The following is a 21530-nucleotide window of genomic DNA, read 5'->3' as shown; positions in this document are numbered from 1 at the left end:
ACTAAACAGTTTGAGCAATTATTTCTGGACACCCCAAGAAATCAAACAGGACAAGAATAGTTTCCATAAATAGAGCACTTTGAAAATTGCACAAGTGGTGCCTCTTTTAGCCAATCAAGCAGCATTTGGTGAAGCTTTGTAAGGAAGAAGAGACCTTTTACCTATTTTGTGCAACTTGGATTCATCACTTTGCCCCACCCCCCACGTGAATTTCCTATTTCAAATAATCATCATCAGATATATACCCACACACTTTGTGACAGGCTTCCAGGTTTCCTTCAATGGTAAGAATTCTTGTAAGGGGCATTTTCGTAAATTCCCAATTCGGGAAATCATGAACAGGTGTTCCAATTTCACTTCGGTCCTAACTCCCTGTAGCTCCGATGTGATTCTTGTATTTCGGCAGTGTATAATGTTATTGTCTCTTCTTCGAAGTGACTATTTTACCCTTAATTCTTGCATACGTACCTACCACCCACTCTCTTGTTTGTACTTAAATGTATAATCAATTTTTTTTTTATACAAATTAGTTTCAATCAAATCAAATCAATTACAAAACAAATATGATACACTTTATTGTGATTGGTAACTTTTTAAAATCGTACACCAATCATATGAGACATTAAAAACTAATTTTCTTTTAGTTAACAAATACAATTTGTCTGCAAATTATGAGACATTAAAAACTATGAAAAGGAAATATTGTAAGCGTGCATGCATTCCCCTATCACTAATATTGTTCACTGCACCATTTTCCAGGTATGCAGATAAGATGGGATCTTGCGATATTTGAATCCATTCAGTAATTCACGGAACGTGTTTCTACTGAAAAAAAAATATAGTAAATAGATATGCGGATTCAAGATTTATAACAACAATAAAGGAAAGAAGTTGTTAATTTTCATTGTCCTTTAATTTGATTTTTTCAATAAATTTACCTTGGACCCAAATTAAAGGCCTCGAAGACCTAAATATTTAAGGATTTATAGACCGTTCATTTTGGTACTATTTACCAAAATCTAGAGTATAATATAGGGAGTTGCATATGATCATGGTCCCCATGATTCAACTATTTTGTAATTATGTGAGGAAATATCTCTAACAACGATTGGTTTGGGAGCATAATTGGACCACCCTGTGGGAAAAAAGACAATTAGGTTTAACAGCTCAAGTTGTACGAATATTATTAAGATACTATAATTCATTCACATTTACCTAAGGCAAAATTCGTACACATTGAGTGGACCACTGTTCCAATTTGGATGTAATACCTTTGCCTTTGAGGCTCCCATGAACCTTTCAAGACTCTTCTTCAATTTAATGCCATCATTTCTAGTACCATTTTTTTGTTTTATTACATGAGTAACATCTGCACTGCTATATTGTCATTAGTCTTATATTGATTGCAAATGAAAAGTTTAAGCGACTTATCAACATCACTGCTTCATCTTTCTAGTGATGTGCGTTTTTAGGACAAAAAGCGTGAAGCTCATATGAAGTAAGAGCATATAATGCATTGCGTAATAGAACATCAATAATTTCACATGCCACATCAATAACAAAATATTGTATTGCAACGGAACACCAAGCGCATCACACATCACATCAGTAATAAAATTTTATGTGAGACTGGTGTTGTGTCTAATGGTATGTAAAAAACGATAATAATTTTTCTTTTTTTTACGATTATTTGTTTAGATATGGACTCATTCTATTAAAATTTGGATGAAAAATACTGACATCTACGAATTTTTTTTACATAAATCTCAATTTTACCCCTCATTTAATATTCCTATATATATTTATTGTACTTATAAAGGGGTCATGAACATAGTATACATACATATATATATATATATACACGGGGAGTCAAGTTAAAATCATTGTATTTTTTTCTTTATAAGTACAAAATTATTATATGAAATATTAAACAATGCGTAAAATTAAAAATTTATCTATTTGATTTTTTGTTGATATCAATATTTTTTATTCAAATACTAACAGAAAGGAAATCAAGTGTAAATAATGAATTTTTAAAAGAGATATAAATATAATTTTAAAGCCTTTTTTTTTAAAAAAACAATATAATTTTGCATTTGAATTAACTCTAATTAGTGAGTAGTGGTTTTTTTGGATTGACGAAATTAGTGATTGTAATTTTTATTTTATTTTATTTTTGGACATGAAAACATGACTGTAATTATTTGTGAGAGAATGTAAAAGAGGATTGGTAGATGAATTGTAGCTTTCTCCCCATTACGCGGGTCCAACTGTGGAGCTTCAGCTGTACAATCGGAATGAACAGATCGCTGCCACCGGACAGCTGATTGGAGCACATTCGATACATTATGTACCTATAAGTTTGAAATAATACATCAAAAGTACTAAAATATTCTGGTACACGTACCATATTAACGTTATATTTAATTTTCAGACATGGATACAATTTAATGTTTTCAAGGTCATGTGCATTAATATAAATTATCGACTCAATTTCAATCTTACTATTATTTCTTAGTTAAGTGTTGCATAAGAATATTGAAAAAATTCAATTAATAAAGCGGTATAATAAATAAATAAGCATAATTGAAGGGTCCACTTTCTTGCGGTTAGGTTTAGGGGTGGACTCGAGTTTTGGAAATTCGGATAATTTGGATTGGGTACCCAAATCTTACCTATTTTTATTGGGTACCCAGCGGTTGAATACTCGAATTTTTTTTTTTAAAAATAAGCATCATTGATTTTGATTTAATGTTACAAATCAATATAATATAAATTTTAAGGAAAAAAACACTTGAAAAATTAACTTAAAGCTGTACAAAATAGAAACTGAAACTGTTTTCAAAACAACCTTTGTTTTGGCAGTTTTTGATTTTTTTTTCAATTTCTTTGAATGCACAATTTTAATTATCATCATTCAATTTTTTTAATATATAATAAGTAAGAAATTTCAATATATAATTAACTAAACAATAAAAGAAAAAAAATAATACTAACCTTTAAATTGGTGTTCTAATCCCATCATACATTTTAAACTTTTAGAATTTGAGAGAAAGATGATGAATTTTTTATGGGATTGAATGTTTTAACTGAGGTTGTACGAATTGCAGAAAACCTGTGGCCCAAATAGAAACACTAACGACATACACCACATTCTGTCCAATCCCCATTCGAAAACGCATCATATATACCCCCCCACCCCACCCCACCCAAAAACCCTTCTTTCACCCTTTCCCATTTCTTGTTTTCCCCACCCCCTACCAACCAGCGACACCCCATGCCATGAATATATATATACATATATATATATATATCGAAAGAAACAGAAAGAAAGAGAGAAAGAGAGCATATGGTTAAAGGGACATAAGTTATTGACCAAAGTAGAAAGCAGCATATAATGTCAGCCCACCTCTCCTTCTCATCTTTTATTGCTCGTTTCTGTGTTTTTGTGAAACATATCTCAATGGCATGCCAATCGCTCTATCCAACATTTTAGGGTTTTCTGCACACACACACACACACACACATATATATATATATAAGGTTGAGTATTTGAGAGAGAGAAGGAAAAGGAATTGATATGGGGAGAGGTAGGGTTCAGTTGAAGCGGATCGAGAACAAGATCAGCAGGCAGGTGACCTTCTCCAAGAGAAGGTCAGGTCTGCAGAAAAAGGCTCATGAGATCTCTGTGCTCTGTGATGCTGAGGTTGCTTTGATTGTTTTCTCTACCAAAGGAAAACTCTTCGACTACTCCACTGATTCCAGGTCTCACTCCCCTTTTTTTTTCCTCTTTTTCCCACAGATATATCTTCCTCCTCTCATACAAAACTCTTGCATTCCTATCTGTTTAATTTTCAAGATGCCTAAACTTTTTATGCTAATTATCTATACCCTAATTTAATTAATTTGGTTTCTTAATCAGAGGTACGTTTACTTGCTTTTTCTTTTTCCTCCGACCTCATGTATATGTCTTATTTGACTTCTTCTGTGTTTGTCCTAATTGTACTAGTTTTTTCTTTGTAAGAACAGTATAAGAGATCAGGCACCAGAACTCATCCCACATTAATAATTAGCTTCCCACATCAAAAGCACAAACTGCCTACTTTTGCTGTTGCTGTTGGGAGACAAATATAACAGTATAATATAATCTCCAATTCTGATACTTGTTTGAGTCAGCCTGCAGGATAAAGTGACAATCTATGGGGTCCTAATCTCACTTATATTAGTTAACTAACTGCTGTATGATTCCCACAATTTATGTACAGTAGGTTTGTCATGACAAAAATGAATCCTGTCGGATTGAATCATAGCATTCTATATATTAAACCTCCATCCATTCTTTCTTCTTCACCAACTACTTATATTCAGCTGTGGACTCCTTACATGGCTGTTTAATTATTACAACTCCTATGATTTTGAGATTAACTCTAACCCCTTATTTAATTAAGGTGTATTAATTCCTTCGCTTCCGTGCATGCATGTGAAGTGTGATAAACATGGTGGACTACAATTAATCCTACCTGCGCTCATCTTTCTTTTTGTTCGAAATTCAAACCTTTGTAGCTGACACTAACTAAAGGTATGTGGTACGTATAGAAAAAAGTGTTTTCACAATATATATAATTATTTGGCACACAAATGAAGTATAACTTTTTTTTATAATTAATTACTATAGTGCATACTAATTAACTAATGTCTCTGTAAGTGACGTCAAAATTGTTAATTATAGCTTAAATTATAGAATAAATCAGAATTCACTATAATCAAAACGTAAATTTTCGTCCAATAATTTATAACGAAAAATGTACGAAAATGCACGTGACGATTGGAATTGAAAAAAATTTCAACTTATTGAATGCAATGTTAGAAAAGCGTGATAAATTAAATTAAATTAAAAAAAATCGAATACATAAGATCAAAAATGCAATTTTTCCACTGAAAAATTAATGTTTACTAATGGTTCTTGATATACCATTTGTATTGCCAGTTTATGGGAATATTGCCTTTTATGTCTTATAATGTCTTATATGCTATATATTTTCATAATGGTATCAAATATATATATATATATGACTTGTCAACTACATACTGAAATTTCTCTCTTTTAAAAAAAAGAACATAATATCTTTTTCTATAATTATATAATACATTAATGTTTTAATAAATTGAGCAATTGAAATAATACATTAGTTCGATTAATACATCAATACGGCTAAAAACTATAAAATAAATTTAAAAAAATAAGCTCACATAATTATTTTTCATTTGTTAGAAATACAATATATTCACTAATTTGTTGCATGCAAAGCCATTTTGCATATTTCATAGCTTCGCTTAATTCCATTATTGTTTCACTACTACACATATATACTGATTACATGGTTGCAATTTAATTCAATAATTTTGGACATTAATAGACCTAATATTGGTTTCCCTCTCAAAAAAAAAAAAAAAAAATAAAAAATAGACCTAATATTGGAAACGTTAATTTTCTTTATTGGGTGGAAAGATAATTATGTCCGCCAATATATTATTAAGCACAATACCTAATAACCAAAAGTTTAATATGAAAATTGCAACAACTTAATCAACCAAATAACAATAATAATTTAGATTTTTTCGGGTGCATCATCATCATCATTATTATTATTATTGTTGTTTTACGAAAAATATAAAGATGTATAATAACAATGCTACCCTATATAATTAAAGGATAAAACGTCAAACAACCTCAGTTATTGGACTAAAAATACATTTAAGCCTTCTTCTTCTTATTATTATTTAATTTCTATTTGTCTTTTGAAATTACAGAATGGAAAGAATTGTTGAAAGATATGAACGATACACTTACTCCCACCAAAAAGTAAGCACGGATTCTGAACAGGTACTACATTAGCAACCTTTTAATTATTTCTTTTTTTCATGTTCTAAGATTAATCTGTCTTAACAACAACAAAATATATATGTCTACACTGTTTGGTGGAATTCTCCGATTTTTATGATCCTGAATCGTTAACCGGAAGAACATATAACCATCAACAAGATTACAAATACGCAGATGTTTGTATAACTGTTTCCCGAATTGGTATGATTAGCACAGAGTTGTCAGACTTATGCCCGTTTATTTTTATCCTTGAGATCAATGCTACGTTTTAATTTTTTGGACAATTGAAGATTTTAGTACATCCTGTGGTGAGTCAACAAGTTGAATAACCACCAAATTTTCATGACCCGCTTACCAGTGTTTTAAAACACAAACATTGTAAATGTCTATACAACATTAATAAAGCATATCATGTAACATCAGAAGCATCATAACATACGACACCTCGTATCAAACTGTACTAATACATCAAGAACACAAATACTGACTGATGAATTCAGAACTAAAAATTTGAAGGGGTCAGAGAAATTATACTTAGACATTAAGTTGACAGTATCTTGGAAGACCAATAGATGTTGATTCTTTGTTTTTGTCGTGATGATTGTTGTATATGTTTGGTTATGATGTAGGAAAATTGGTGCCTCGAGTATCCAAAACTGGTGGCTCGTGTTGAACTTCTACAAAGAAATATGAGGTACGTAACAACCTTCTAATACTTGCAAATTTGACTGTAACATTTCTGGATCCTCCATCCAAAGGGCCGGGATGTTATGTTCTTGAATTTAAATGTAATCAAGTGTCCAATTAGGTAATTATGTAGTGAAATTGCTCTATGTTTTGGCTTCCTTGTCATTTTACTATTTTGATATAAATCAAACTCTCTTTAAAAATGTAAAATTATACTTTCTCTGAAAAAAGTTTTAAAATTACACTTACACCCCCTCTAAGTTTGTTACGATTTGAAAGAAAAAATGATGACTTTATAAAATAAGTTCATGAATTTTTAAATTTATCCCTTATTTGACGTTCCCATGTAATAATTTTGTACTTATAAAGAAACAAATATAATGATTTAAACCTCATTCCATATATATTTATATTATATTTATCCATTTATAAGTACAAAATATACATGAAAATATTTAAATAAGAGGTCAAATAAAAAATTTAAGTAACCTCTTTTGCTTATATTAGCATTTTTTTTTCGAACCCTAATGGGAGGAGATCATGTGTAAATTGATAATTTTTTAAGGGTGTAAGTATAATTTCAATACTTTTTTGGAAGAAAATATAATTTTATATTTTTAGAGGGAGTTTAAGTATAATTAAGTTTTTGATATTGTAAAGCGTCTGATACGTACTCACATTTGCTATGGAATTCATAATTACTACACGATTTTACATACTAACAAAGATATAATTAAGTGGGTGATCAAGGAACAACTTACAATTAACGAATCGTGTGCCACTGTGTAGTATTATAATAATGGAATACTTTACATTAATAATTTCTGACCTATGAATATTTACACAAATTATCTTTACTTTTTTGGATAATTACACTTACAATTAAGAGAAATATCAACGTCGTTTACATAAACCATCCCTACTTTTTAAAAAATTGCACATATATCACCAAAAATGTCGACATCATTGCACAAAGTACCAATACTTTATGGCTGTCGGATACGATTTTTGTAATTAAGCGAAAGACATACTTAGTTTATATTATAAACAGACTATAGGCCATACTGTAAATGTAATTATCCCTAACAATATACCTCTATTATGTGGTTAAATATTCACAATTCCATATTGGATAAAAAAAAAAATCGCAATTCCATAGTTTGTTCTGGTAAGAAAAGTCTACAATTAATTCATATTCTCTCATGAATTATGCATCTAATATATGTTAAAAGGAGATATTTACAATTATTGAACTTTGAGAAAACAAGTTGAAGCATTTGTATTGGTTTTGCAGGAACTATGCGGGACAGGATTTGGATTCCCTGAGCTCCAGAGAGCTGCACAGTTTGGAGCAACAACTTGAAAGTGCTCTGAAGAGAATCCGAACAAGAAAGGTACCCTAAATCAAAAGCTAGTTTTTGTAAGTATTTCAGAGTACTGCTGCTCCGTTATAGCAGATATATATTGGTTTGATCTTTGTTTGATACTAAAACAACAAGCAGAACCAACTGATGAACGAGTCCATATCTCAGCTTCAAAGAAAGGTAACACCACTTACTTATTCTTCTTTTATTTTTCTGCCTCTATAAATGTGAGGAAGCCAACAAGAACTCAGATGTTGCTCTACAGCTTGTTGCACAAAACAAAACAGTTATGGAATAGCTTCAAATGTACACTTTTCCAACATTTTGAAACGTTTAGTTCAAAGTCTTGAGGCCAACAGGTTGAGTTGAGAGAGCATTTGTATGAACACTTTTATTTTTGGATTTGTTTATTTCAAAGGATTTCAAATCTTTTAACTCTCATTTTGATTTAGATTTCCGAAAATATTTGTTGAGAGGTAGAAGCATAAGACTTATTGAAAGGATGTTGGAGACTTCACATTTCCTCTTGGCATACATGACAGGAGAAATCACTGCAGGACCAAAACAACTTGTTAGCAAAGCAGGTGAAAATCTTAAGTTGACAATATGGTCATATAAATGTTGTAGTGTATAGGGTCAGTTTCCCTTCTTTTCCAGAAAACTCAAGTGATGTGATATAATGTGGCAACAGCTCAAGGAAAAGGAGAAGCAGCAAACCTTAGAGGAGCAGACACAGCAGGAACAAGAGGGTTTACCTCAAACTCAATCCACCTTCAGACTTCCTCAGTCTCCCCCAGAATTACATAGGATTCCTTCCTTGGCTATTGGGTACTAATTTGCAAGGCATATAGTAATTTTAGGAATTACTGAACCCACATAGTAACAATGACTAATGGTATCTGCATTCTGCAGTGCTGGTTCCCAGCACCGAACTGGAGATGAAGAAACCGGCAGTCCAAGTCGGCCAACCAGTTCCAACACCCTCATTCCACCATGGCTCCTCAGCCATGTGAAACCGTGATGGCAAATTCAGACATATTCCCAAGTTGTACTTTTTCATGTGGTCAGTTTTTCTATGTAAAATCTGTCGAATTAGATTCTACTTGTCACCATGTACTATAAATAAGGAAGCGAGCAATAGATTTCCTCTTTTTTCTCAGTATATATGCTTAGTTAGTAAGTATTCAAGAATACTGCTCATTCTATAGGAATACATAGCTTAATTACGAGGAATCTGAGGCTCCAAATATAAGAATGATGACAGCTGTACTTTTATTAAGATTCACATTTCACAGACAACATCAGTTAAGCACAAGGCTTTCCTTCATACATAACTAACATCCTGTGTCAACTGTCAACTGAACACATCAGGATTCAGAACCTTACTTTTTTAAAGGAGTAACGGCTGAAGCCCCAATTAAAAACTAATGTCTCACAGTTTCTTGTGATGAGAAGATATGGTGAAGAAGATACACAGCAATAACAATAGGTGAAAGTCAACTATCGGTACATTCAAACAGCAAAGTCAACCTTATTGTAGTTGCAATCTCCACCACTGACCAAATGCTCCCTGCACAGAAAACATTGAGAGTAGATTTTCCGTTACAAAATATTAGCAGGAAAGAGTAATTAAAGACAGACTCAAACTGCTGAGACGACTTCACTTACCCAATTCCATATGAAAAGCGGGCAGGATTTCTAATGTAGATACATTTTATTACAGGTTCAAAGACATAATTTTTTATGTAAAAATGTCTATTCTCCCAGCCCTATTTTAATCCTTACTTAAAATATGCCCATTGGAGGATGTGGGAAAAGATAAATCAACACAAAGACCACAACTCTTAAAGCATGTGAGCAGGATCTGGAAATATCCTTGTTATAAGTTGCACAGGGAAGTTGGAAATTCAATGGCCAAGTAGTAGCAGTTAGAATACAAGTAATATTTTAAATTTACATACGTAATAGGGGTTTCGCTGACAGCATGATAAACCTTGGAAAAAAACAAATATGCAAGACATATAGTCAGATACCTTAATCTTTCGCAAAGGCGGGCTAATGCGTCTGATCCAGTTCTTGAAGCAACATCGTGAATCTCTGATGCATTTGCTAGAGTCACAATGTTTGACAGTGTAAGTTCACACAACTCCTTCAACGAACATGCATCAGTCAACACAGCTGAATGGCCACCACCAGCAGCTAACTTCCTAACTTCACCCACACACCTACATCAAAGAAGCTTCCATCAACATGGTCTCTCATCAATTCAACAGGAAAAGACAAATAAAGTGATGACTTTTCATATGCTATCTCATACCAATCAACCGGAGATGGAGACCAAGCATATGTAGACTTCTCGTTAGCAGCCTGGCCATAACTATTGTAACCCCATCCATATATTCTCCCTTCTTTAGTGCTAATAAGTGTGTGAGAATGGCCGCAGCAGACCAGCTGCACTCCTTTGGGGATCACTAAAACAGGTATATTACGGAGCATTGCTTCAGATCCATTAGGCGTGCAAGAAAAGAACCCAGTTTGGGGGCCAAGGCCCAACTGCCCAACCTGGCCCCCACCCCAAGCATATAGAGCTCCTTTCTCAGTTAGAGCACATGTATGCACTCCACCGCATGCAATATCCTTGATAGCTATCCCATCGAGGGCGACAACACGCCTAGGCAACAGCTCTTTATCACCAGACTGAAGGGAACAATGCCCGAGCTGGCCCATGCTGCCAAGTCCCCAGGTATAGCTGTGAGGAATTATCATAAGATGGACAAAAATTAGACTACAGTTGACTGATCACCCACAAAGAAGCAGGTCAGAAATTAAATGAGTTTGCTAAATATATTTGGTAAAACCCATCTTCTTTACAAGTCTAATTTCAGGTTGATGATTTTAATTTACCATGGATTTCCTATCCCAATAGAAACCAATCCAGATAATCATGTACTGGTATATAAACTTGAAGTCCTATAAATATTGCAACCCTTTGACTGGCCATTTTTCTAGTATCATATGATGATAAGTAACACAGCCAAATCCTGTGTTGTCGGCTAGATGGGTTAAGGATCTAAGATTATCCAACAAAGCAGCTCAAGATTGGTGCAATTTTAGCTCTTTCATCCCCTAATAGAATCATTTGGTGATAAGTTCTCTCCCAAACTTTCTGTTAACCTGTGCCATGCGGTTAACCTCAATTCATATGCCTAATAGAAGAGCGTATCTCTATCATAAAATGTCCTCTGGAACACTTACACCTCGCCTTCCTCTGATATTGCTGCAGTATGGTACTCTCCACAAGAAACCTGGACAATCTTCACAAGCTCGGGGGCTTCATCAAGGAACCTAGCATACCCCTTAATTACACGAGCCCCCTGAAGGCCTTCACAAGTAATACCTCTGCCAAGCTGGCCATACTCATTATAGCCTGATTTACCAGATCATTGACAAAATTCTATTAATAAGATGCATAAAAACAAAGTTTTATAGTTCCACTCTTACATTTTCATTGAGGCCAAGATATCAAAACTAAGAGTCACAAACAGTCAAGATCAAGACATTGTGCATTGATGACTAATATCAAACCATAACCAAGCATCAACCCAAACTAGTCAATAAGATGCATGTCTTAAGATGCATAGACCAAATAAAAATATAGAGCACACGCACTAGGTACACAATCAACATTACCCCATGCTTGCAGCAACCCATCTTCTGACAGAGCAACAACATGAACAGCCCCACAAGAAACTTGACGAACACCCTGGAATAAGCGGCATGTGTAAATGAATCAGTATAGTGAATAGTAGTGACATTGTGTCACAGTAGTGCCCACTCTTTTGAGAAACAAGCCCAACTGTATCAAAAAAGACCAATGGCACTATCACATATACAAGCAAAATAAAGCCTAAAGCCACCAATTCTGTGAGCAGTTGATCCTGATAACAAGATACACGCATCAAACCTCTTTCTACACGCCCTTCCTGAAGAAAATACCCAGTGTGGTACCAACAGTTCTACTTATTATATCAAATGAGCCACCCCATTTATCATGCAGTATCCTAATCTTTGAAATTAATGAATATCTTATGGATCTGATCGGGGCAAACACAAGAAACATATTCGAGACTCTTATAGAGTGAGTTTGATACCGTGTTCGGACTAAAGTCTCCCCAAAACAGGCGTGGATAATTAGAACCCTGTAATTGGAAACAAAAAATTAACTCAGCCATAACACCAAACAAAGAATAATCAGGAATAAAATGTTCTGATTCTTATCTGAGAAACAAATTTACCTGATTCTGTCCCCATATCCACAGTCTCCTGGTTGGCATAGATCCATCATTTTCACGTGGTTCTGCAATAGCTGCAGTACAATTTGCCCCACAAGATACACATATCACAAACTCAGACTGCAAGCTCTTCACTTTCTTTGGGTATTTTCTATCCTTTTCAGTCCCATCTCCCAGCTGGCCATATTCATTAGCCCCTATTCAAAGATATGAGATCACATTTCTTAGTAACTTTACACCGCACATGCAGAAGAACTACATATAATCAACAATAGGCAGATCATGCATACAGAACCAGGATAAGCATATGACAGAGTCATGATTATTCTATAATCAAGGAAAAACAACACTTTATAAATATTAGGGACAGGAAAATGCTCCAATGATCTTCTTGTTTAAAATGCTGGCAGGTTTCATATTTCATTTATGAGCATGGCTGCCTTCTGTTGGCCATTGCATAAGGATGTACTAAATCACATCCAATGCTATTAATCCATATGATCTTTTGACATATCAGATTATAGTTCCCCTTTGCTACAGCTACATTACTGTTTAATAAAAGAAAAGAATAAGAAAAATTCTGCAAATGATTTTAAAAAATAAGTATAACCATGCCACAGAAGCAGAACGCCCAGAATAAAAAGCACCTATGTACAACCTCATGATTCACCTAATCTTTTCTTGACCTACTCCTACCACCCAATTACGTTCATTCCTCTATGTATGTCCGCGACTTAAGCCCTTTAAATTCCTCAAATCATTCAATTACCCAATCTTTCCATCATATTAACATTAAAATAAATAAATTTTGATCTAATCCGCAGTCGAAACACATAAATTTCAAGTACAGCAATACCATCATGTAATCCCCAATCAAGAATGTCAAGATTGAAATACATTCGAATTGAGAAGTGTATGTTATAATACCCCAAGTGAAAAGCGAGCCATCGGAGGCAACAGCTGCCGTGTGTTCCCGACCGCAAGCGATGTCAAGCCACCGTGAATTTCCGCCGGAAGCACAACCAAAGAGGTCAGGCGGCAGCTGCCTCGGAATCCGCAAATTCCATTCTTTACACCTCCGACCCGTTTGACCCGACTGATTGTAACCCCACACGTATATCACACTCTTGGTGGGAAGACTCGCCGATTTTGATTCCCCCAATATCTCATCAATCTCCATATCTTCTCACCAATGATCGATAAGTTGTCACAGCAGCCAGAAGACAAGAGAAGAATTTTAGGACTGATTTGAGTTGGCTGTCGTTTAATGCGTCAATTTAAGGAACGGGAAGTCGAAGTTCCTACCTTGGGAAATGGGAGAAGGAAGTTTGGTTGATTATCGAGGGAAAATTATGATGTCGGTGTTCCGAAGAGCTTGGGGAAATAAGGGGCAGCTTCCTGCCCGACCTGCCCGCTCCACGGATTCTTTCCCGGCAGACCACTGGTAACACGAATTATATATATCTTCAAAATAATATTGAGATAATTACATTTTCATCCCTTAAGATTTGATGTAACTACACATAAAATCTATTGTGGTTTGAAAGACTAGATTTAGCACTTCTAATAATTATTTTCGTCTAATAAATAAGTTGATCCGTTAGTAAAACTTTATTGATATTAACAAAAAATAAATAAAAATTAATATTTACCCTCAATTGATTTATTACTGACTTATTGTAGGTTAAACAATTTTTTTGGACTAAACTACCCTTATAACGATGAAAATAAACCTCATCATATGTACTAAAGCGTGAAAATATATGAAGGTAATATAGTTATAAAAATATTTATTTGACTTGCAATAAGTCAGTAATAAGTTAATTGGGGGTAAATATATATATTTTTTCAATTTTTTTCTAAAATAAATAAATTCGGTAAATTTCGACTAACTTATTTATTAGATGGAAACATACCTCAATGGTGTTAGATGTGTTCGTAAATTACAGAAAGTCTACGTATAATTACACAAAATTTTAGAAGAAATGCGTATAATTATACCTAATATATATATTATATTATTAATTTCAAATATAATATGAAACTTCAATTCCCTTTTATTTTTAAATAAAATAAAGAATATCTCCTCCTTAGAGATTCTTGCTAGTCAACGTACATACTTCCTTCCTACTGGAGGAAAAGTAAGAATTAATTCGTGCAAGAGAGAAAGAAATGGGGCAATTTAGGGGCGCCCACCGGAATTTGTATTTATATTGGATTAAAATATGCTAATGATATTATGTGCCATATAACAAGGAATAATTTATATGGATATAAATTTATAAAGGCGTCATCGACAAACTAAAAAAAAAAGTCTACGTCTTTTACGATTTTTTTTTTAAATCAAGGATAAATTACAACAAGTTTCGTTGAAATTTGATACGATTACGAATATCTTTAAATTGTTTGAAAATTATTGATACTCCCTTAATTTTATTAGTCGTCCAACAATTAGCTCAATTTATTAGTTTTTCATCTATTTTTTATGATGAACTTTTAAAATATTCTTATGAACTATGAATAATTTTATTTATTTTTTTAAAAAAAAATTAAAACTTTTTTATGGACTAAGTGGGCATGTTTTTTGAAAAAAAATTCAATTTTTTAATCTACGTTGTCTGATTTTTTTTTATAATTTTCTAACTTTTTTTTACAAAAAAAAAAGAAAAAACTATATTAGAGATAAAAGTTGATAATTTTAAACCTCTATTAAAAAATTATATAATTTAATCATAGTTTAGTAAGTATTAAAAAAATAAATAATAAAAAAATATTTATAATTATATCAAATTTTAAAAAAAACAATTGTAATTTACATTTTTTATTTGGACTTATAGCTCTTCAGTGGTTTCTTGGAAATGTCCTATATCTTGTGAAGTTGCGAGCCCCCACAATCATAAATGATTGTAATAAAAGCTATAATATAAGTGACAACTTAAGCCACCAAAGAGCTTATTCCAACCTATTTTTCTTTACCTCCATCAATGGAAGAATCCCAGGTAGTTAAGCTCTATGGCTTTTGGCCAAGCCCTTATGTGTATAGAGTGATATGGGCACTGAAGCTGAAGGGTATAGAGTATGAGTACATAGAAGAGAACCTCCCCAGCAGAAGTCCATCCCTTCTGGAGTACAATCCAGTTCACAAGAAGGTCCCCGTGCTCGTTCACGGAGGGAAGCCGGTGGCCGAGTCCATGGTGATCCTCGAGTATATTGAAGAAACATGGCCGGATCAGCGGAACCCCTTGCTTCCCTCAGATCCTTATGAGAGAGCCACAGCTCGTTTTTGGATCAATTTTGGACAGCAGAAGGTAACGTTTGAAACAAAGATCAGACTTTTTGATTGATTGTTATAACTTGGTCATCTAACTAAAAAGAATAAATTTCATGATCATGCATAGCCTCACGGTTTTCGCGTTGTTTCGATCTACTGAAGAGGATAAGGAGAAGACAGCAGCACAAGTAATGGAAGCACTTAAGATCATTGAGGATCAGGCGCTGGGAGATAAGAAATTCTTTGGTGGGAATAGAATTGGACTAGTGGACTTGTCGTTTGGGTGGCTTGCACATTGGTTTGGAGCAATGCAAGAAACCGTGGGGGTTCAGGCTCTTGAACCGAACAATCTGCCTAGATTGCATAGATGGACAAAGCATTTCAAACAAGAACCTGTGATTAAGGAAAATCTTCCTGACACCAAAGCATTGTTGGCTCACTTCAAAAGGCAAAGGGAGATTCACATCGACCAAGGAAAATTAGTCAGAGCCTTACAAACTGAAGTCGTGGTTTATTTACTCTGTTATGTCTATGGATAAATTTGCTGTGTGAGATTGTAATTTACTTGTGGGAAGATAGAATTATAACGCGGAAAGCATGAATTCAACATTGGTTCTGCATCACATGAAATGGGTAGCTAAAAACTCATGAAAAATATGAAACGCGGAGAAAATATATCTGCAGGACAATCAATAATCTGCCAGTCGACATAGTGCTTAATAATATCGGCATTTAAAGACAACACTTTGCAGCAAGCTGTATTTACAATGGCTTTACACTTTCCATCCGGGTGTGTGCTTTTACTTGTTTTGGTGGTTGGGTTCATCGGGAACAAGAACTTCAGGGATATATCAAGTCGTTTCATCGAATGCCATCACCTAGGAGTCGAAACAAGCAATATTAGTCCCAAGATAAATTACATGATTAGTACTTTCATATCGCTGAATTCCTGCTAGTAAATGCAATGATTGATTTTAACAAGGCAAGAATCTCTTTGTTGCTTTAGTTGCTACAATGAACTCAAGTAGCTTCTTGTGAAGTTGCAAAAGATGAATAAGTTATATGGCGCCAAGAGTTTAAGGCTAAATCATCCAAGAATCATAGCTCAGTATGTGAAATCACGTCTTGTTCATTTATTTTTATGTTCTTTTTCTTCATTTTCATATTTTTCTTTTCTCCTTTTACTCCGCAGGCAAACCTCTAATCCACACACACAATCATTAACAGGAAAGAAGATTATGGACTCTGGACAAGAGCATAGATGACCAAGCATTCGACTCCAGAAAAATGGAATTTATGAAGAAACAGGAATTCTTATTAAACAATTGCTCCGGTGGAAGAACAGGAAATGGAACATGAAGCACAAAGACCTCACAGATATTTACCTCGTCCGCTATACTAGCAAGAGGCAAAGAGAAAATTATTTCCAAAAGAGCAGTACAACAACCTAACTGTACAAGGGAGGTGAAAAAGATAGAGCTGATTGCTTCTGACTAGGAACATAATAAGCTTCAAAGTTTGTGGAATTAGCAGCAATCTTATTACTTGTGAACACAGAAACTAGCTCTAAGGGAACATTTGGAAGCAAACTGCCAGCTTAAACTCCCTGACATTAGATGTTCAAAACAAAGGCACATTTAAGGAGTTAACCCATTTCAATGGAAAGAATTATGCACATAGCAAAAGTTCAACACTTAACAAATGGCAATCAGTTTACAAAGCTTAACATAAGCTGACAGATAGGGGAAGGATTAGGCGTTACCTTGCCACAAACTGGGCAATTGTCACTTCTTTCCATCCACTCATATATACAACCAAGATGGAAATGGTGAGAACATTTTGTAATTATCTTCGGGTTTTCTGAGGTATATTCTGCAACACAAGGATGCAGGTATGAAAACTAAAATTTATGTCATCAAAACATATGAAAGCAATATTGATGAACTCAAGCCAACAACAGAGAAATAATTTGAGCACTATCCCAGATTATCCAAAATTCCTTTGTATAACAGAGAAGACCTTTGTTTATCATTGATGATATGGCATATAAGACAAGTGCTCTTGTTTCACACTGCTGGCCCCAGGTCAGTCACAAATTATATTTGGTTCCATTATGCACACTAAATGTTACCTTAACATGTTAAACTAAAATTTGGGGTAGATAAATTCTAAAAAAGAAAGAAGAAAAAGAAAGCAAGCATGAAAGCATCATATAGGAAATTGGAGGCTTCCAAAAACTCCTACAAGTGGATTGTATTTCAGAATCCCTGCCAACTGATAAAGTCGCATTAACTACTGATCATGAATGCAGTAACAATCTCTAAAAGAAAATGCCAGGAGAAAATATTTCTTTTACCTTCAAGACATGTGGGGCAGACATCTTCATCTTCTGAAGAAGTATAAATATGAGCAAATCCAGTCGATGTTTTGGCTGTTGAGAGCTTTAGTGATGATCTTGAATTATATTCTTTTGATTCTTCTTCATGTGTAAACTCATTCCACTTGCTTTTTTTACTCAAAGATTCAGATTGTTCATCAGCTTCGCTCATTCTTAGTGGTTCAGTTTCCTCGTGTGAATGACTTGATCCTTTCTCCCTTCTGGAGACCAATCCATCACGCTGCAAGCGAAAATATCTTGGATCTGCATCATAAGGAAGAGGCCTAGGAGGCGAGCGATACATCTCAGCTAGTGAGTTATCAACTGATGCCATAGGACTTAAAGATGTTGATCCTGGAGCAGATGAAGGTAAGGCATTTTCTTCTCCTCTATGAAACAATGACACATACTGCACAAGCAATATTTACCATAATCAAACTTGCAGTCAAATGTATGTATTATCCATCAAAGGATTAATGACGTAAAAGTAAGATTCAGTTGGTAATCTGGTAAACAATCCTGTTTATCCAAACACCATAAATTTGGATAGTTTTTACCAAGCACAAACAGTTCAAGTTTCCAAGTGGGATATACCATTATGGTACAAATAAAACCCCAAAAGCAGAATGCAAACCCATGCTCAAAACTTGGGGAAAGAAATACGAGGCAGGCTACAAGACCAGCAATAGCTAAGGGCTGACAACTATAATGCACAATAAAATTTGAATCATAATTTAATTTTTAAGCATCCACTATGAAGAATTTAATAATTAACAGGAAAGATATCATAACATGCTACCTGAAAAAAGTTTTGAATGAAGCAACGAAGGCATATACAGTTCCTATAGATTGAGCTGTTCGGATTAGCAAAATCTTCGCAGTCATCCCTCAAACAGCAACAAGCAGCACCCATTGGTTACCAGTGACAACCCACTTCAATCCCTACAACCTGTTTCCCCTCGATATCTTCAAAAATTCCTTATGTGATCACAGAAACACGAGAAGGTCATATCCCAAGGCCTGAATGTAACTTAATTATAATGAGAGAGGAGCCCAAGCTCGCGGAAGTTGAGCTAGCTTCGCAAACCAGAACCCTCTCCCCGTAAGAAACAAGACTCAGAGGCCTTTTCCTTATATTGCAAGACCTTAAAGGACAGACATCAAATATGTATTCCCCTGCATGAGAAAAATAAACTCACATGATTAGAAATAGAAGAAAAATAATTAAAATTATACTGAAACAAATAAACGGAAATTGCTGTCAAAACAGAAATCCATTACTCTAATTTCCGAAAGATAAAACTTTTCGAATAACGTAAGTTGCAATGACGCCAACATCAAATCATCAATTAATCACCCAGAAAAATATAACCCCAAAATTCAGAAAGCAAGCAGCCAGCAATCCAAAAGTCCAATTCTTTTCCACTTTCATCAAAGTCAAGCAATTAGATAATCGCCAAATAATCCAAAAAATAACATTAACCCATGAAATAATTTCCGAGAGCCCCCAAAAAATATTCAATTAATTCATCAAACAGAAAAAAACCCATTACAGATTACATCACTCCAACTAACTCCGACGAAGCAATTACGAGTGAACATAAACAATAAACGAGACGTCTATTTGTAGAAAAGAATTGACAGAACAACACACACGAAATACAACCACCAACCTTACGGATAATTCTGATTCTTCAAAACCCGGAGCCGGATACTCCGATGTCAGATTTTTCAGAGATAGTATCTATATTTCTGCAATATTTATTTATTTATTGTGTATGGAAGAAGAAGAAGAAGAAGAGGACGAAAAATTTCAATTTGTTATTGCTGATGTCGAGATAAAGAAAAGGCAAATAAAAGCGCGGAGTTAAAGCTCCACGCTTCTCCATGCCCGGTGGTGGGTGAAACACAATACTCTATTCATTAATCATTCGCAAGTCACTGTCGTTTCTGTTTTTCTTGGACTTTTTTTTTTTTTATACACATTGTAATTTTCAAAATTTTCTGTTGTATATTTTTAGTTTTTGATTTTTTAATTTACTTTTTTTTTTGCTGAGTAACTTGTTTAATTTTTACTACCAACATTGATGATTATTTTTCTCATCGAATCAAATATATAATAAAGTTTAATCATAAGCATCTCTTTTTATTATTTGAAAAATTACAAATACTCTATTAGAATGAACGATTGTGTAACAAATAAATTGTGTTTGGACCAATAAATTATAACTTATTTATAAAACCATAATTAAAAATCCAAGCAAACTTATTTTGATAAATTCATATTGTAAGGAAAGAAAATCAAAATTTTAAACTTTCAATTTCTTTTACTCTCTTTCACTAGCCGAGTAACTGAGGAAAGAAGAAGCTCGATGCCGGAGAGAAGGAAGGACTGTACTAAAGAAAGGTTTGGAATCTGGGGCCCCTTCTAGAGATGAGGATGGAACAAGGTGAGACGAGAAAACATGTCACGGGTCAGGGAGGAAAACTGAGAAGCGAAAGCTCTCGCATCATAGCTGTTGGTAAGGAACCTCTTGCTTCACTTACTTTTGACCTACTCACATTGTCTTTCTTTGCTCATGCATTGACAAACGAGCGAAACCTACTAAAGTATATCGGGGGAATATATATCACATTCTTGGACTGACTTGCCACTTAGGCGAACCACAACATTGATGGATTTTAAGTTCACTGGGAGTCCATTTAGATGAATGAACTTGAATTTGGAAAAATAGAAATTAGATGGTTTTAAATAATTCAATTTAAAAATATAATTTAAAGGATGTTTGACTAAATTTATAACCTCCTCGAAACATTTTATAAGATGTTAGAAAGCTTATAAGTTCCAATAAAGTGTTTGACAATTTTTTTTATAAAGATCTTAAGATTTAAAAATAAGATGTTTTTTATTTTATAACCTCTTTAAAAAAAAGTTAATTTTCTTATTTTTTTTATAAATCTTAGAATTATACAAAATTAATATATTATAAAACAAAAGTATCCTTATTCATAAAATTAAACACACACCCTCTCTCTCTCATCAATCTCTCTCTCTCTCTCTCTCGCTCTCTCGCTCTCTCTCTTGCTCTCTGTTTCATCAAGCTCTCTCTCTCTCTCTCTATGGTGACATCCAGCACGAGAAAAAGGATCGTGTAGATAGAAATGAAGGAAAATGGTAAATGTAACATGACGCTGATGGCATTCGTTTGTGCAGAAGATAAAAGCAACACCCCACTTGTTCTATGTTCAAATTGAAGTAAAAATGTTCTACCGTTACCCACCTCAGACATACACACACACACACACACACAAACACCCCCCCCCACACACACACAGTCACACACCCCACATGCACACACACACCCCACACCCACACACTCTCTCTCTCTCTCTCTCTCTCTCTCTCTATCTCTCTCTCTCTCTCTCTCTCTCTCTCCCTCACACACACACACATACACACCCCACACACACAAACACACATATACACCGTACACGCACACACACACACACACACACTCACACACACTGCACACATACACCGCAAACATCAACCTGTCTCTCTCTCTCTCTCTCTCTCTCTCTCATCAAGCTCTCTCTCTCTCTCTCTCTCTCTCTCTCTCTCTATCCCTCTATCTCTCTCATCAAGCTCTCTCTC

The 21530-nt window shown here is 34.3% G+C and overlaps 4 protein-coding genes across 5 annotated transcripts; 2 read left to right on the top strand and 2 right to left on the bottom strand.

Annotated features, from left to right (window-relative positions):
* The first annotated feature begins 3244 nt into the window (after positions 1-3244).
* On the top strand, positions 3245-9097 carry LOC105177548 (agamous-like MADS-box protein FUL-L). Its single transcript, XM_011100741.3, has 8 exons — positions 3245-3765; positions 5812-5884; positions 6514-6578; positions 7866-7965; positions 8074-8115; positions 8478-8519; positions 8627-8763; positions 8848-9097. The coding sequence occupies exons 1-8, from the start codon at positions 3581-3583 to the stop codon at positions 8954-8956; spliced, it is 753 nt and encodes a 250-aa protein (XP_011099043.1). The 5' UTR covers positions 3245-3580; the 3' UTR covers positions 8957-9097.
* Positions 9098-9184: 87 nt separating this feature from the next.
* LOC105177547 (Regulator of chromosome condensation (RCC1) family protein) lies at positions 9185-13673 on the bottom strand. Of its 2 annotated transcripts, XM_020699013.2 has the most exons (9): positions 13533-13673; positions 13155-13409; positions 12231-12424; positions 12087-12134; positions 11626-11698; positions 11191-11362; positions 10253-10684; positions 9969-10160; positions 9185-9505 (listed from the first exon to the last, which is right to left on the bottom strand). In XM_020699013.2, exons 2-9 carry the CDS (start codon positions 13405-13407, stop codon positions 9448-9450), a joined length of 1422 nt encoding a protein of 473 aa, XP_020554672.1. In that variant the 5' UTR covers positions 13408-13409; positions 13533-13673; the 3' UTR covers positions 9185-9447. The 2 variants fall into 2 exon arrangements, with proteins under 2 accessions (XP_020554672.1, XP_011099042.1); XM_011100740.3 differs by having other exon boundaries at positions 13155-13666.
* A 1466-nt stretch (positions 13674-15139) lies between these two features.
* Positions 15140-16105, top strand: LOC105177646 (glutathione transferase GST 23). The gene is made up of 2 exons (XM_088885410.1): positions 15140-15540; positions 15626-16105. Exons 1-2 carry the CDS (start codon positions 15212-15214, stop codon positions 16035-16037), a joined length of 741 nt encoding a protein of 246 aa, XP_088741536.1. The 5' UTR covers positions 15140-15211; the 3' UTR covers positions 16038-16105.
* Positions 16097-19785, bottom strand: LOC105177549 (E3 ubiquitin-protein ligase At3g02290). Its single transcript, XM_011100743.3, has 5 exons — positions 19549-19785; positions 18675-19051; positions 17855-18284; positions 17261-17370; positions 16097-16376 (listed from the first exon to the last, which is right to left on the bottom strand). Exons 2-5 carry the CDS (start codon positions 18786-18788, stop codon positions 16350-16352), a joined length of 681 nt encoding a protein of 226 aa, XP_011099045.1. The 5' UTR covers positions 18789-19051; positions 19549-19785; the 3' UTR covers positions 16097-16349.
* Between the last annotated feature and the right edge of the window lie 1745 nt (positions 19786-21530).

Source organism: Sesamum indicum, linkage group LG9, assembly GCF_026168435.1.
Source record: "Sesamum indicum cultivar Baizhima isolate 11 linkage group LG9, ASM2616843v1, whole genome shotgun sequence".
Lineage (NCBI taxonomy): Eukaryota > Viridiplantae > Streptophyta > Magnoliopsida > Lamiales > Pedaliaceae > Sesamum > Sesamum indicum.
Note: the sequence above shows the minus strand (reverse complement) of the source record. Positions and strands in the feature narration are given on the sequence as shown.